We start from the raw sequence: 17,378 nt of genomic DNA on the forward strand, positions 1-17,378 counted from the left end.
TTTAACTTGACCTTGAACCTATAACAACGTTAAAACTTATAATAAAAATTTATCATCCATTTCAATGTCATAAGATTTTAGGAATTAATTTTCGATTGCGCTTAAGAAGGATACCTGATTTCAAAAAAACAAAAACTTCAAATAGTATGAGGAGTTAGATATCATAGATATAATTAATTAAAATTTTGCAAATCATTAGTTATGTTGTTGATAGTTTGTAATTCTTTATAAAATCTTTATATAATCCAATGTCCTTATTTAAAAGCAGAAATCAAACTAGATACTATAAATTTTATAATTTTCACATTTACACACATATCACAACTTGCATTTGTGTTAGACTCTACTCCCTCTGGTCTCAAATATAAGAAAAAAATTCCTTTTTTAGATTCATTGAATAATTAATGTATCTGCTTTACAATGTAGACCAGATACATTAACTACTCAATGAACCTAAAAAAGGAATATTTTCTTATATTTGAGACCGGAGGGAGTAGTTTCCAGTGGCATGTAATCATATTGGATTCACTTTTACTTTTCATTTAGTGATTAGTACTTCCTCTGTTCCAAAATGTAAGCAAAAAAAAATTCAATTTCTTTGTCTCAAAATGTAAGCAGAAAAGACAAATTTTTATCCTATTTAATCTTGTTTTTTTAAAAAAAAAAAAAAAAAACCATCTTTTCTAAGTAAAACTTTTGCTTATTCTCATGAAATTAAATGCAAATTACATTCAATTTTCCTTCTCTTCCATTTTATCCATAATCGATGGCCAATGAAAATTGTTTTTACATCTTCCCGTAAAACTTATTCTAAAGAAAACACAAAAAAATTATACTCCAAATTCTTATGTTTTATTTTTCTTAATAAATGTGATTTGATTTTTTTTGCTTACAATTTAGGACGGATGGAGTATATATTTTCTATCATCTATTGTTTCAAAAAAAAATATTAGATCTCGAAAGTTTACCGGGATCAACCACAAGATCACTTATAGAGAATTATATATTATTCACCAACAAAATTCTCACATCATACTCAAACCTAGAACTTTATCAATTATTTTTGAAGAAGCTAAACTAGCCGACTTAAATTGGCACTGGAGGGAATCGAACCTGAGACCTTAAGGAGGAGCACACTCCTAGGTCCCAAGTCAATAACACCAGGCCAACCCAAGTGGGTTTAGAACTTTACCAATTTAACCAGCCAACTCATGTTTATTTTTTATACAATGGCTTCTATCAACTTTTGTAGCATGATATTAGTTCAGTTGGTATGGACAATGCTTAAGATATGCAAGGTTCGAGGTTCGAACCCCGGCCACCACCAAGTCATGGTATCCTCCTTCTTGTATTTCATTTTTTGCCTTACATGTTCGAGGTTCGAACCCCGGCCACCACCAAGTCATGGTATCCTCCTTCTTGTATTTCATTTTTTTTATGTTTATTCTTCTTTACTATAATTTGTATAGTTTTATTTTTCATATCGCTATTCTTAATCGTCAATTTTTTATTCATTGGCCTTCGTTTTCACACCTAAAGACATTGTTTATCTCGTATCATTTTTCTTCAAAAATTTGCTTCTGCGGTGATTGAATTTGTAATGGATTGAAACCTACTTGTGAATCGGAACAAAAGAACTATAACAAGACTGAAAATCATAAAGCAACACAAAGCTCACGAATAGGGGTGTACGCAGGTCGGGTCAGGTTTGAACAAACTCGTTACTCAACTCGTTTAACTTTCAACAGAACAAGTTCGTCACTCAACCCGCATTTTCACTATCAAACTTGAACCTGATCAACATGATTGTGAGCGATGGAAAAAATTACTATTTTTTAAATTCTAAAAAAAATGTGGTTTGGAACGAGAATCTGTTGTAAATGAAATTAAGGTTAAGTTGGGTTCATATTTATTTTTGGTAGAAATTGAGCTCAGATAAAAAAAAAATTGACATATATTTCTCAAGCTTTTTTTTCTTAAAATAATGCTCCCTCCGTTTCAAAATGAGTGTCGTTTTAGGTGTTTACACACATATTAAGAAATGCAATGATTAAAAGAAAGAGAATGGTTATTTTACCAAATTATCCTTATTAACTATTGGTTAGTTTAAAAGTAATACTTTGGAAGTAGTGTGCATAGTATTAATTGGAGGGTACAATTGAAAAGATAATTAGAACCCTAATTTTACTAATTTGTGAATAATAAATAAGTTTTAGAGTAATCCCCGTGAACTTAGTTCAGTTAGTAGAGACGTTACATAATATATACTGGGGTTGAGATTTGAACCACAGACACTTCACTTCTCCACATTTAAAATGTGTAAGCTCTCACCACCACTAGATTATTTGAAAAAAAAAAAAAAAAAGATTTGGAGCATGTGAATGGGGTTCCCGAGCTTTGTTTAATTGGCCAACACTCATGTCCAAAGTTCACTCTACTTTATACACAACCTTATTTATTTACTAAAAGGGTGAAAGGTGCAAAAATACCTGATTTAACACAGAGAAGTAACGTGAAATTTATGAAGTATGATAGAAAGTTGGAATGTATTATTTATTGGGTTTTTTTTTTTTCATGGGCAAGTTTGCATTGATAAGAAGTTTAAAGTGATAAGTTTGTATTGAAATTTGTGACTGAATTTTTTTTATCATTTACAAGTTTGAAACTAGATATGGACATATATCCTCTAAAAAAATGGAAATATATTTATATTTAATAAAGTTGAATAAATATATGATTTAAGGTTTTATCATATTATGTGTTTGATGTACACTAAATAAGATAAAGAATTTATAAAAAAAAAATTATTGTCTTAAAAATATAAGTTAAACACTTTATAAAATCACAAATTTATGTTTTTCTATACAAAAACTATCTTTATTTTTATTTTTTAAACAATGTTCCAAGGCACTTTTCATAATTAAAAAAAATGATTTGAAGGAGACATTTTGGGTTTATATTTGGTCTTCTAGAGAATTTGGGATGTTGAATAATATGAATTGGTACCTTTTGTGGTAGGGTCAAAGGGAGGCAGAAGAAGTTGGGGGGATTGACTACTACAGATACAGAGGCTGCTGCTAATGGTTTGACTTTGGGTTTGAAATGAAAGTATTAAAGAAAGATCCCGGAAACATGGCAGTAAGAGAAAGGAAAGTTTGATATATCTATCTATATCACGAATTGAATGGCGCCATATTGTCTTTGTCTTGCTGAATACTCCCTCCCTCCCTCAAATTGCCAAGTCAAAAGTCCATTGTGGAGGTTTGAACAAACTCTCTTGTTAGTCTCCCCTCCCTTCCCTTTCCCCTCTACCTATATCTTATATTTCCCTCCTTCCTCTTTTTCATTCTCATTCATTCAAACTTCAAACAAATCAACACACACCGTACTCTCTCAATTCACCCCCCCTATCTGCTTCTAAAAAGCTTCAACAATGAGTGACTCATTGGCAAGTGATAATAATCAACTTGATGATTCCCCAGCCGTTGATATAACCGGCAAGATCATGGTGGTCATCATCATTCTTCTCTTCATGGTTATTGTTACTTTTCTTTTCTTCCATCTTTTTGCCAAGGGATTCTGGTGGACTCAGAGTCGGAGCAGTGACAACAATTCCCAATCCCGAAGGCGCCGGCGTAGTGGTCAAGAGGGTGGTGGTCTTGATCCTTCCGTACTCAACTCCCTACCCATATCAATATTCAATTCAAAAGAAGATGGTTTGGATTTGGAGTGTTCAGTTTGCCTGTCGGAAGTGGTTGAAGGAGAAAAGGTGAGGGTTTTGCCTAAATGCAATCACATGTTTCACATAGATTGCATTGATATGTGGTTCCATTCCCACTCAACCTGCCCTCTTTGCAGGACAACTCTTGCTGCAACTCCTCCTCCCTCCTCAGTAGTAGTAGTAGAAGTAGAATCATCAACATCTGCTGCTGCTGCTGCTTTTCCCACAAATGTCTTGATTTGGGGCAACCACAACCAAATAACCTCTTCTTCTTCATCTACTACTTCGGAACAAAACACTTCTTCATCGTCATCCAATGGTGATAATACTATAAATAACAGCAACAGACGTGATGATGAAGGAAATGGAATGTTAAGGATTGATATACCCAGGGAGTGTGAGGCGACTACTTCATCATCATCACCCTTAGCTTCGGCAGAAGGGAGATTAAAGTCATTAAAGAGGCTTTTAAGCAGCAGCAGCAGAGGTATAATGAGCCTGAATCCTTGGAGTCCCACTTCTACTGTCCAACAACAAACAAAGCCAAAGGAAGCAGCAGGACAAAGCTAGCTGGCTGGCTAGGGTGGAACTCCAATTTCCCAATGTTTTATTCATTCATTCATTATTATACTTTTTAAGTACATATATAGATGTACATGTAGGTATGTTAATGTAAGCCCGCCCGAACTGAGGCAGCACCAATCAATCAATCAAAGTTGTATATTATACAAATACTCTGAGAAAATAGAAAATTAAATTTGAAACAAACCAGGAAGTAACTGTGCTGACCGTTGTAAACAAAAACCAAAATAAAATGGTACTGTCTGTCTGTGGCTTGTATGTTCAAATTTAAACATCTCTGAAACAGTTGTTCAAATGATTTAATAATTAACATCATGAAATGGGGAGAACATTCTTGTTTTGTTCTTTCTTTCTTTCCTTTTGGTATCATTTTTCACAATACAATGAAGATCTGGACCAGATCACTCGCTGATCTCTCTCTCTCTCTCTCTCTCTCTCTCTCTCTCTCTCTCTCTCTCTCTCTCTCTCTCTCTCTCTCTCTCTCTCTCTCTCTCTTATCAAGCAAAACATCTTCTCTCAAGCTTTTGCGGGCAAATAGAAATAATCTTTTGAAACATGTGGATTCAAGTTTCCGAGAATGATACCCCCAAGCAAACCAAATCTCTCACAAAACAAGTAGTAACTGTTATGTTAAACAGTTTAGAGTTTTTCCGTTATGTGACTGTTGTTCTGTGCTGTTAAAGCAGGTGTACATAATCGTTTACAGAAATTACATCTCCACCGCAGGTTCAATCCTTCAAAACATGGCTGAAAAGACAACAAACGGCACGGCAATATCAGAATTACTCTTTATTCTGTTTTTGTACACTGATATTCAAAAGCCAAGTGCCAATGACTATGCATTGCAATTCACTCTCACTGGTCTCAATTATAAACATTTTATTTTTCAAATTTATTGAATAACTGATATATTTAACCTGAGTGAATCTAAAAAGATTTTTTGCTTATAAAATTTTGGTCCCTATAAAATTTGAATGGTAATTTTAATCTTCCGTAATTTTAGTCCCTATTTTAAAAACTTTTTAGAAAGGAAAAAAAAAAATACTTTTAGTCCTCCAAAGTAGTCCCTAATAGTAGATAAAAAAAATAAGGGACTGACTTGAAAGCTAATAATTTTGTATTTTAGAATCTGGAAAAGTCAGAATATCCCAATATTTGAAGTTAAGTCGTACATTTCCGGTTCCGAGGGTATTCATTGGAGGAAAATTTTCTATATTTTTTACTTGCAGTAACTAAGTGCTCAGTATAGGTGGGTGGTAGATGATACAAAATTACTAGCAAAGAGCAAAATTACCACAAAAAAAAAAAAGCAAATAAATTAACCAATGCTTAATGCCATCATTTTTCTTAAAATTCAATAAACAAAATTGTCTTCCACTCTACTCGTCTGATGTCTTTAATTTCTTCCCAGAAGCCTCAGATGCATCACGATTTCTTTGTCGTTTCTTTGCAGTCTTGGCTGCCTCAGTAGTAGCAATATCATATCCACTTTCAACCTTTTCCTTCTTAGATCTTTTCTTTTTCCTACTCGAGTCATCTTCGTTTCCACCAATCTCAGTGTTTTTCTTGTTTTTCTGCTTTGCTTTTTTTGGGTTTCTGTTGAAGCCATCCGTGCTCAGAAATGATGAAGAACCAAGGGATTGGTCAATTTCTTTTCTCATTTCCTTCACATTATTTGAATTAGATTTATTATTTGAGGTGTCAGCAAGGAAGCCATCATTTTTGGTTGACCTTGTATCGCTGGAGCCAAACGTAGCGTAAAATTCTTTATAAGTAGATTCTTTGGATGCTTGCTTTGACCTCCAATGATCTGGACTTGCAGCAAATCTGTTGCAATAAATCAAAGGCATAAGTATTGCAGATTAGCTTGATTAACACAAAGGAAAGACAATATTTCTATAATGGTCTATCCTAAGCTTTAAGATATGAACAGAAAAAAGCTTGAGCCCTGTATATGGTATGCTTTCTATTTCTAATTCCCTGTATATAGATATGGAAATTCCATAACACAGCAAATATACAACAGCATACCCATCAACATCTAATTTCCTCAATAGGTAAGAGCCCTGCTTTGTCTTGGAAAGCTCACTTTGCACAGCCAATAGTTCAGACACTATAGTCTCTCTTAGTGATAGGTTACAGGCTGTGAAGCACTTTTCAATGGTAAAAGCACCTGACGAGTGGAGGGCAACCTCTCCAAAATGGCCCTGTAGTCTACAAAACAAGTTACAAAAAACAGGGAAAAGATAGAGACACTCAATACTCTTGAAATCTATTAAATCACAACAAATTTCTTGATATTTTCACCTTGCTGAAGTTTAGAAAAAGTTAGCTAACAACTATGTGAAAAAATAAATACAGCCTCCAATACTAAGGTTTTGGCAACTAAGTCCACAGCTAAAATATTTGGAATTTACCGTCCTCTCAAATTTGTAAACAATTTCATTAGCTAACCATTTCCTTTTTCAAAACTCAAGTAATAATAACTGAAGAATCCCAAATCACAAGGGTTAAACTGTAACTTCAAATAAAATATATTAAATTTCAGCCAAATAATTATTCTCATCTAATGTGCATGTATCTGTGATACTAAACTTGAATATGAATCCTATAAAGTAGTTATAAAGTAATAAAACATCGGCTATTAGTTCCATTTATTCCTTTAGCTTAGCATAAATAAGAATTTCACAAACAAAAAAAAAATACTCCCTCCGGTCCTATTTACAAGAAACAACTTACTTTTTAGATACATTAAATAATTTATGTATTTGGTTTAGGTTCTTGACTAGATACATACATTATTCGATGTATCTAAAAAGTTAACTTTCTCTTGTAAATAGGACCGCAGGGAGTACAAGAAATAGAGTTGAAAAACATACTTTGCAACCAATCTGCGCTTCTGTTTCCCAGGAGCACCTGAACACAGAAAAGCCTCAATAACATGTGATCCTCTAGCATTTTTCACCGACTCAAGAACATGAGCTGTGTCCATGGATGTTATACTGGTGATAAAAGGTTTTATATATTCCTGCAAAAATAAAATGAAGGAATACGACACATGAATACCATTTTGTAACACAAATGAAATCAAATAATAAATGGGAAACTGGAAACTGTTTTAGGCATTCTACCTTGCATAAAAAGATAGACTTAAAAGCACCACTTGTTTGAATATAATATAACCAGGATTAGCAATATATGGCATAGCGTTTACATTGATTTCCACAATAAGCATAACATGTCATCTAGTTTGTCTACACACACACACACACACTATGCATCTAAATAATTTTATACAAATATATACAAGTAATTATTAGACAAGTTTATATTAGTTTATATGATAGAAATGGGAAACCTTCTATTAGACAAGTTTAAGTTAGGAAGTAACTGAATAGGAGTAGAGAGGAAGTTATTAACAGAATTATATAACTGCTTAGTAAAATTGTAACTGCCAGTAGTTAGTTGTTTGAGGTAGGTGTTAGGCTGAGCTTATTAATATAGGGTGAATTAGTTAGTTTAGTCACTTTTGCATAATAAGAAATTATTTTGGAGGCCTCTAATTCCTCAAATTATTTGATAACTTGGAAGTGAACTCCCTTGTGTACTGAAATGGTTTATTCCCTGAAGATTTCTTACTGGTCCTAGTCCTATCATTATATTACTATTATTATTGTTCTATTTAATTATTGGTCTAAAATTGTGACACTATCCGCCGCCACTACTGACAACCCAGCAAATCATAATTCATAATAATATAAAAAAATTCACCACGCTGCCAGATATATGAATGTGCATCACTATCTTACCCAAAAAACATGCAAATAACAAATCATCACTAAATTGGAAGACCCCTTTGCCTTAACCCCAAACATTAAGCTTCCTAAATTTTAAAAGGCTACAACACCACTTGAAGCTCCTCATATTTTCATATTAACAATATGTTTGGTTTGAAAGAGAAATTGTGAAGAGAGAAATAGGTGAGAGAGAGTATGGAAAGAGAGAAAGAGGTGAGAAATAGAATAGATTTGAAGCATTGTTTGATATAAGAGAATAAGAAGAGAAATAGGGGAGAGAGAAGTGTATTAATCTTTTGAAAGTACAAGAATACCCTTAAATTAAAAAAAATACATTATAATTGATTTTTATCTTGATTCAATTATTTAATTACATAAATAAAAAAGCTAACATCACGTGTCCTCGTCAACAAAATCAATTATTTTTATCTGCAATTAGCCTCGTAAAAAAAAAAAAAAATTTGCTAACCCATTTGTTTTTATACGCAAAATACTTTGTAATATTAAGATGAAAAACACCTAAAAAAATAAAAAATGTGAGGACTCAATATAAAAGAGGGTAAAACTGGAAGTTTGAGAAAAAGTGTGGTATGCTTCCACTTTCTTCGCAGGCCAGAGGAGAAACAAAAAGTAAGTGGGCCCTACCATTTTTTATCTCTCTCCCCTATTTCTATGCTATACCAAACACGGTAACATTGCTATTTCTCCTCTCTTTCTCTCTCCTATTTCTCTCTTTCCAAATTTTCTTCTGCCAAACAGACCCTAAATGACAGTCAAAGATGTTTAACTAAGGTTGTCGAACTCCAAGAGTCTACGTAAACTCAAGTCTCTTAAAACGTTTGGAGTTTTGAGGTTGAGACTCGATAATGTTTTGCTCACCTCCTTTGCAATGTAAAAATGTTAGATGCATACGTGGAATAGAGCACTGCAACTGTGAAGTGAATGTTTTGTATACTACCCAGTTTAACATAAATGATTTTGCAAGCAAGTTAACTCGATTTTGGCACCTAGAGTTGTAAACTCATACAGTTCGAAGTTAACTCGAGAGTTTGACAACCGTGAGTCTAACTTCAAAGCTACAATCTAACCTATAAAACAATGCGCCAAGTGAAGTGACAGCAAAAGACTCCAACAAAGTCGAAAATGCAAACATATTTCTCCTATATTTAGTATTTTAGTTTACCCTATACCCTGTTCATGTTCAATGTAAATAGTTACTTTCCTACAGTTCAGTGGGGAGGACTTATTAATCAATATTTCTAGGTTGTAATTGGTGATGGAAGTCTTATAGACAGTGGGCAGGACTAATTAATCGATATTTCAAGGTTGTAATTGGTGATGGAAGTCTTATAGATAGTCTTAGAAGTGCTTCATCTTCTTTGAAGCATCCATTTCAGGACCTCATGAAAGGTCTCTAAGAAAAGGCTTAACCAACCATTGGAGACCTATTCTGCATAATAAGGATGCCCTCACCCCAAAAAAAAAATAGTTTTACATAACATTTCCATGTTGGGAATCTGCCTGTTCCTGTGCTATACCTTGAGATGATTGACATATCTGCATGCTCCCTCCTACCAATCAAAACCGAAAAGAAAGAAAAAATGCAAGTTCAAGAAAATTGCTTACACCATTAAACCGGAATATTGACTGCAGGATCAGAGACCCCATGACGTTCATTTTGGCTCCACTTTGCCAGATCCAATTGGATTTATCTTCGCAATTGAAATAGCTATCAAGAAATAGTAGTCGTGGAACAATCCATTTTGAAGACTCGTCTGCTAAACACACTGTTTTAGCAAGGACTTGACAACACTGCCACAATGGAACAGAAATGCAATTAAACTTTTCATAAAGATGTGGAACAAAATAAAGTAAAATAATTTCAGTACATAACAAAAGTAACAGCAAGTTTATAGGAATCCACTAATCCTAGATATGATTACTAATAAAAGTAACAGCAAGTATATAGGAATCCACTAATCCTAGATACGATAACTAAATTGCAAACCTTATGTTCATTAATATGAAGCCTTTCACATGCAGCAATAAGTGAAGCAACCACTCCCGACCTTCCCATTTGGAAAAGACCCTCCATATTTGGCCCAAGCTCATCCCAGATCAGCTCCATCTACCAAAGCGTTGAAAAAGTTAAAACAGAAATAGGGATAACATTTTGCAAAGAGAAGTTATAATACAAATACAAATAGATGTCATTAAAAGAATAAGCAATAGAAAATAGAAAAATGCAATGCAAGCAAAATAATCCAACCAATCCTATACTGGACAAAATTAATCGATGGCCAGCATTAAATTTCTAAGATTAAAAAAGTAAAGCAATTGTCAATACTTTAAAACGAAAAAGAAACTACGCATAATACCACATCTTGATCGCTTGCATGGGAAATCAATGCTTGAACAACAAAGTTCCCATGTTGATGGGACGAAAACTCAAACAAGGAATTTCTGAATACTTTTGTGAACAATTCATTGAACAAGGCTACGGGAGACACTTCCAAAACAACCTGTAAAACATTTAGAAAAATTGATTACCACAATGTCTATTTAGAAACAGAACGTTATTGATGCTACCGTAACAAAAATGCAGGTATATAATGACCTGTGAAAATAGGCATCACATGAAGGTTGTTTGATGAATCACAGAACAATTTACAAGAATGATATATCTAATGGTCAGACCATTGTCAACCATGAAAAATAATTTTGGGACTAACTAGTCTTATCCATAATACATAACTTGACATAGTTACTTGTAAGTTGTAATACTAAACTTTCTTTCAGATTAAATCTGTGGAAGGGTTAGTTTGAAAATGTATAATAGGAAATACATAACATTGAAAAACTATAGGAAAAATACACACAATAGACAGTTTTGAAAGGAACATGAGAATATTATTATTTTTTAAGTAAAAACAAGTAAGAATAAACAAATTATATATAGTCTCTATTAAACTTCTGTTCATATTATAAGGAAGTTCTTGCACTAGTATAAGTAATTATAAACAGGTTCCCTCCTTTAGGTTGTTTATACCTCCATTAGATGGCTAAAGCCAGGTTCTTTGAACAAATTCTTGAGCTCCGGCACTACTGCAGTCTCTATAAGATTCCCCTCAGCATTGTTCTTATTCTTGCAGCCAAGAAGGATAGGAATGACATCTAATAACAGTTCATCATTGCCTGCCAGCACCCTTAGAGTTGTCTGCCATTCATTATTGAAGGTAAATAAAGTTAGAATGAAGTTTGAAATATTTTGTCTCAACAGTATGATATGATCTACAACATGAATAGAATACCATACCTGAAAAACCAAACTACTAAATTGGTCAAGTTGTAGGGACTTGATGTATTTTGTAGCATGATTGAACATCTGAGAAACAAGTGAATTCAATAAAATTGGGAATCCAGAGTGAAAAGCATCCTTGTTTGAAGAGAATTGTTTAAAATTCAAACGTTCAGCAAGAGCGGTAGTGGATTTAGAGAGATAGAATCCAGACTTATCTAAGGGTACTCCTTTACAGAGGCAAAGAAGAGTCCGAAGCACATGGGAGCCGTAGCAATTACACATAACATCAAGAGAATTGGCGGCAATGACATTGCAAATAAGGGTTAGAGCTTCCTCAACGAGAGAGTGGGTATGTTGGTCGTCGTATTGAAGATGAGAAGCGAGAGAATTGATGGCAGTCTGGGCAACATGAGAACCTGATCTATCCATAGCAATGAAGGGGAATTGATTGGCACTGCTATGAAGGAAAGCACAGAGATTATCGACATCACAACCCTGAAGGATGGTTTCCAATGTGTGGCTGAGAATATAATCAGTTGCAATTTCAAATTCTTTACCCTTTGTTTCTTCAAGTGCATTGGCGCATATGAGTGATCGTTCCTCCAAAGCAACGCCGTCGGATTCAAAAAGATTAGCGATTTGAGACAAATATTTAGTAGTTTCAGGGTCAACCTGTTTCCTAATACGCGAAGAAGAAGAAGAAGAATAACTGTTGTTGTTGTTGTTGTCAAAGGCAGTGGGCGTATCATATTCATGAGTAGAAGAACCCTTCTTAGGTTTCTTACTCTTCTTGCCTTCTCGACCCATTGAGCTTCTTCTTCTTCTTGGTAATGCTTTTGAACCAATTGAAACCATTGATTGACTCACCTTCTTCACTTCTCTTCTCTCGTGATGTGCTGCCGCCACCACTCTTCACAACACCTATCTTCCTTCGACTACTTTTTAGGGTTTTAGACACACCCTGCTACCGTACAATTGCAAATCCATCTCATTTTTTAATTTTTTTTTTTTTTGGCTAAATTGCATTTTTGTTCCTTAACAATCTAGGTAGTATCGCTTTCGTCCCTTAATTAAAATTCGATTTATTTTGGTCCTTAACTTTCTCTCTATTACACCTTTCGGTCATTTCCATTAGTTTTAATTCAAAAACGTTAGGGTTTCTTCATTTTCTTCTGGAATTTTTCTGAGATTTTTGTTGTTGACGGTTGATGGAGATGATATGAAGATGAAAAAGAGGAGAAGAAGATGAAAAAACTCTAACGTTTTTTAATTAAAACTAACGAAAATGACCGAAATGTGTAATAGAGATAAAGTTAAAGGACCAAAATAAAGTCAAAGAGATACTACCTAAATAGTTAAGGGACCAAGAATGCAATTTAGCCTAAATTTTTCTAATTACACTTACGGTTTCATCAACCCTGAATTTGTACGAATCAGCCAAATTCGTCCCCCGATTTTAACGAAATATCAAAATAGTCCCCGAATTTGTCATCAAAATGGTCCCTCTGTTCAAATATTTTGTTACATGTTGTGTTGTCCTGTACACGTGTCAACAAGGAAACCACGTGTACAAGTACAAGGACCAATTTGATGGAAAAGATGAAAATTTCAGTTTTCACTTTTCAACTTCAATTTTTTCTGTTTTTCCAATTTTACCCCTCTTTTACCCTCGCCATCCACCCTCAGATTTCACTCTTTTCACATCAAACATGTCTCTGACCTTTCTCCTTCCCGCTAAAACCTTCATCATCTTCACCTCTCCAAAAATCATCATCATCTTCGACGATCAACGTTAGATTTTTGAAGGAAGAATTCGTTTGTGGTTAAGGTAACGTCGTTCCTTTTTTTTCTCTGTTCGTTTTCGCCCATTTTTTTCTGTTTTTATTTTATTTTCATTTTCAGTTTTTATCATTTTGTTTTCAACTTTAAACTTCATTTGATGCTTGCTTTGTTGTTTGTTTGTGAGTGTTGTGTTTTTGAGACGGTTGTTTAGATTATTCATTTCAGAGTTTTCAGTTTAAGACTTAAAAATTTGATTTTTTTCTAGTTGGTTACTAAAATTGATGAAGATTAACTTAGTAATGAAGGAACTTATTGATTGATTAAAACAGTTTGATTAGTAGTGAAGGAAATTATTGATTAACTTAAAAATTGATTGATTAGTAACGAGGGAGAGAGAATTAGAGATGTAAAAAATGGGTCGGGCTAAACAACATTTTGGCCTATATAAAAATGCAGTCAGGTTTTTTTTTTTACCCTAGCCCATTTGGCCTATATAAAAATGACTATTATTTTTCTCACCCTATTACCTTCTCATGATCCCTATTTTTTTTTTTTACAAAAATGCTCATGGAGTTTCCGATTATATAATTCGAACACAATTTGGATGTGTTCGGATTATATAATCTAAAATATGGTTATACATAAGCAGCTATCAGAATATTTGCTAATTCAGCAGTTGTGAATTTCGCTTTTAAAAACAAAACAAAAAAACAATGTAAAAAATGATAAAAATATGTCAAATAAAATCAAAACAATATAAAAATACCACAGTAAATTCTTAAAAAAAAAAAAAATAATGCAAATTTTTTTTGGATTTTTCTGAGAAAGTGAAAAATAAAGGGTCTTGCTAACCAGTACCCTCATAGCAATGGTTAAGGAAACTAAAAGTAGTAGTTTTGCATTGGAAATAACAACTTTTTAACTTTTAGAATGTTGAATTCAACACTTTTCAGTTTTCACCATTTTTCAACAAATTATTTCTATTTATGTTCTCTTAACCAATGGTCCAAAGCCACTCCTTAGCATCTCCCTAAAATGAAAAGAAAAATGGGTCTAAACAATACAATTTTGGAATTTGAGGGGCGGAGTCCCATAAGAAGTCCCTTCTACGGGATTCTTGATTCTTGAATTTTTTTATGATTTTATGGAAAGTTTCGGAACAATATGATCAAGTAGCCCGAAAATTGAATTTTTTTACTGAGAATAATAAACAATGACCTAAAACATAAGGATCTGGGTTAGAAGATTAATATGGTACTTAAACTAGTTATCCATATTACAAATAGGCTTAGAATATGTGCTGATACAGTTCAGATTATATAACCCGAACTGTTTTCCCCTGAATAAGGGTGTTCAGGGATCTTCAGATTCTATAATCTGAAGAAAGAAAAAAAAGCAAGGAACGCGCCTTAATTTTTGGGGTGTTCGGATTATAAAATCCAAATTGGTGAAAAACTCATTTTGCCTTCCCAAAACAAAGGGTAAACTCAATTCATATTATAAAATCCGAAAATCACATGTGTATTTTCGTAAAAAAAAAGGGCGCGTGAGAAATATATAGGGTCGAAAAAGTAATAGTCTATAAAAATTGGGTTGGGTTGGACTAACCCATCGGACATCGGGCCGGCCCAATATCAATATTTTCATTTGCTTTTTGTTAAAAAAACACTATTTTTTTAAAAAAAATTATCAATTAATATAAAATTTATTAATAAAAAATATTTAAATAAGTAAACCTAATAAAAATGGATAAATTTAGCTCAAAATTTTAATATTCTAAATTTTATAAATTATTAATTTGATTCAATGAAAGGATTAAAACTAGAGTTTAATTAATATTCAAAGTTAATGCAAAAATTATTTACGCTTCTACGTCTATCCAATCATATTTTAGCAAGATAGTTGTGAGTAACTAATATATCAAAAATACATAAAAAGAACGAATATAAAAAAAAATTTTAAAAAAAAAAAAAAAAAAACTAAAACGGGTCGGACCAACCCATATTCACACAAAGGTCAGGTCGGAATCTAGAATGTGTGGCTCAATTACAAATGGGTTAGGCAAGGCTGGCCAATTTATGTCGTTAGGCTTCCCCGGACGCATTGGGTTGGATCAGCCTCTGTGACACTTCTAAGATAGATAGACAAATGATTTCGGGTTAAAAATTCATCTAAAACCATCCTCTCAAGAATGAAAGTGAAAGAGAGAACATAAAGATAGAAAAACATGGTCGGCTTGTTGGAGAGAAAAAAAAAAACTTCGAGTGAGTGTTAAAAGCAATATAAATAACTCACATTTTTATTTATTCAATCCAGAGATGAACTAGCTTTATTTTAGACCAATACCGTGTATGAAGTATAAACTGCCTACTGATGAATCAATTGATTAAATGATGAATAGATGATCGATAAGACAGAAGCACTATCAAGAATGAAACAAAACTATGAGTTGGAGTTCACTTCACCGGCAGAGAAGAAAAGTAAGGGATAAGCGACTTTGGTTCCACATGACTATAATAATAATAATGCATAATGATAAGACAGAAACCACCAATAATTGAATTTATTAGCATTTAGTGGCATGATGAGATCATATTATTATGTTACTACTTACTACTATATAGGCAGAGCCCAACCCACCCAACACCAATTCTAAAACTTCTATTTTTCTTGATGGCTGTTAACTGTACTTGTACAACTAAAATCCCAAATCAGAAATATGGATCATTTCTCAAGTATCCAAACAAAGAATTGATGCTTAAACGTAACTATGTCCCGCTGAAAAAGACATCATCAGTATTAAGGAGAATCACAGCATCCATCAAGAACAAGGTCGGTCGGTTGGTAATCATGTAGCTAGTATCTCTCTTTTTTATATTAAAGAATATTTGTAATTTACTTTTATTTATACTAATGTATTGTATTGTATTGTTGTTGTTGATAAACAAAACAGATGATTAATTTTGACTAATTAATTAACTAAAACAGGTTTATGAATCTGAGCCTGAGGGTGTAGTCTGCTACCAAGATGAGCATGGAGAAATAATTTGTGAAGGTTATGATGAAGGGCCTTGCTTTCAAAGAATTTCAAAACCAACCTATTATCAATATCCAATTCCTGCAAGGTTTGACTCCAAATTTGTACTATTTTAAATATATGTATATATCATTCATTCTGGATTCTGAATATAGAGGTTTGTGTTGTGTTGTGCTGGATTCAGCAGAGATGCAGAAATCACAAATATTCTTCTTCGACAAAGTTGGCTCCAGATCAGTGATGATGCAGATGATTATGAAAGTGTTAATGTTATTATTAAACTACAATGGTTTTAACTCATTCCGAGCCTGAACCTCAATGATATCGATCGGAAACAGTTACTTACCAAGTTACCACTACTATATATATATATATATATATATATATATATATATATATATATATATATATATATATATATATATATATATGGTTTAGTATATCTCAAACATTAATCAAATAGCATTTGTTCACAAACCATTATGTGCATTTTTTGATGATATACTAAAAGCACTGCACAATAATTATGATACTACAGGGCAAATATATGAATGAGAAACAAACAAAAAAACAGGACACGATCTTCTGTTATAAAACTTTTGTAAATTTTTCGGTGGTGGTACAAGTGGCTCTGTTTCCGGTAGGAGACCTAAATAGGTCACCTATGGTAGGAGACATGGCTGTTTTTTTTTTTTGTTGGCAAAATAAATCTGAACCATTGGATAAGGGTAAACCAACTTTAGATCAAAATGCTTACAATACATCTCTCATACCCAATTGTTTTCTTTTATTTTAAATTACTCCTCTCTTTCCTCTCTCGCCCCTTCTTCCATCTTCCTTCTCTTTCTTTACTGCAATAACAGATACACCTTTAATGGAGTAAAATCAAAATAACCCTTCAATCTGTGATTTTAAATAACCTTTCAATCTGTGATTTTAAAGCAAATTTCGATGGTTATAGGCTTGAAAATTTCAATTTTAAAGTCAATCTATAAAATTGCAGATTTCAAAAAAAAAAAAGAAAAATTAATGGTAAAACTAAATTGAATCATATATCATCCACCGTTTCAATTCAACAAGAAGCTAAACACTAACACTGTCAGAGTCACTATTTGTTGCATAATAATTATTATTATTTAAGTATAAAAAGGTGATCAA

At 33.0% G+C, this 17,378-nt stretch overlaps 3 protein-coding genes across 6 annotated transcripts; 2 read left to right on the top strand and 1 right to left on the bottom strand.

The window, feature by feature from the left end:
* Window positions 1–3,093: 3,093 nt before the first annotated feature.
* Window positions 3,094–4,496, top strand: LOC146911764 (uncharacterized). The gene has a single exon (XM_085726854.1). It carries the CDS (start codon window positions 3,434–3,436, stop codon window positions 4,289–4,291), a length of 858 nt encoding a protein of 285 aa, XP_085582980.1. The 5' UTR covers window positions 3,094–3,433; the 3' UTR covers window positions 4,292–4,496.
* A 1,002-nt stretch (window positions 4,497–5,498) lies between these two features.
* Window positions 5,499–12,324, bottom strand: PUM23 (pumilio 23). 2 transcript variants are annotated; one of them, XM_085726853.1, is made up of 9 exons: window positions 11,959–12,324; window positions 11,417–11,855; window positions 11,150–11,317; window positions 10,479–10,622; window positions 10,109–10,228; window positions 9,727–9,912; window positions 7,183–7,331; window positions 6,335–6,517; window positions 5,499–6,130 (listed from the first exon to the last, which is right to left on the bottom strand). In XM_085726853.1, the coding sequence occupies exons 2-9, from the start codon at window positions 11,828–11,830 to the stop codon at window positions 5,683–5,685; spliced, it is 1,812 nt and encodes a 603-aa protein (XP_085582979.1). In that variant the 5' UTR covers window positions 11,831–11,855; window positions 11,959–12,324; the 3' UTR covers window positions 5,499–5,682. The 2 variants fall into 2 exon arrangements, with proteins under 2 accessions (XP_085582979.1, XP_085582977.1); XM_085726851.1 differs by having other exon boundaries at window positions 11,417–12,324.
* Window positions 12,325–15,732: 3,408 nt separating this feature from the next.
* On the top strand, window positions 15,733–16,697 carry LOC146911766 (uncharacterized). Of its 3 annotated transcripts, XR_015019473.1 has the most exons (4): window positions 15,733–16,015; window positions 16,172–16,308; window positions 16,405–16,580; window positions 16,635–16,697. XR_015019473.1 is itself a non-coding variant. In XM_085727251.1 (3 exons), exons 1-3 carry the CDS (start codon window positions 15,857–15,859, stop codon window positions 16,514–16,516), a joined length of 408 nt encoding a protein of 135 aa, XP_085583377.1. In that variant the 5' UTR covers window positions 15,734–15,856; the 3' UTR covers window positions 16,517–16,697. The 3 variants fall into 3 exon arrangements, 2 of the variants coding, with proteins under 2 accessions (XP_085583377.1, XP_085583378.1); XM_085727251.1 differs by having other exon boundaries at window positions 15,734–16,015; window positions 16,405–16,697; XM_085727252.1 differs by having other exon boundaries at window positions 15,755–16,015; window positions 16,408–16,697.
* Window positions 16,698–17,378: the final 681 nt, after the last annotated feature.

Source organism: Medicago sativa, chromosome 7 (genome assembly GCF_051527215.1).
Source record: "Medicago sativa cultivar Bolivia chromosome 7, Bolivia_mono, whole genome shotgun sequence".
Lineage (NCBI taxonomy): Eukaryota > Viridiplantae > Streptophyta > Magnoliopsida > Fabales > Fabaceae > Medicago > Medicago sativa.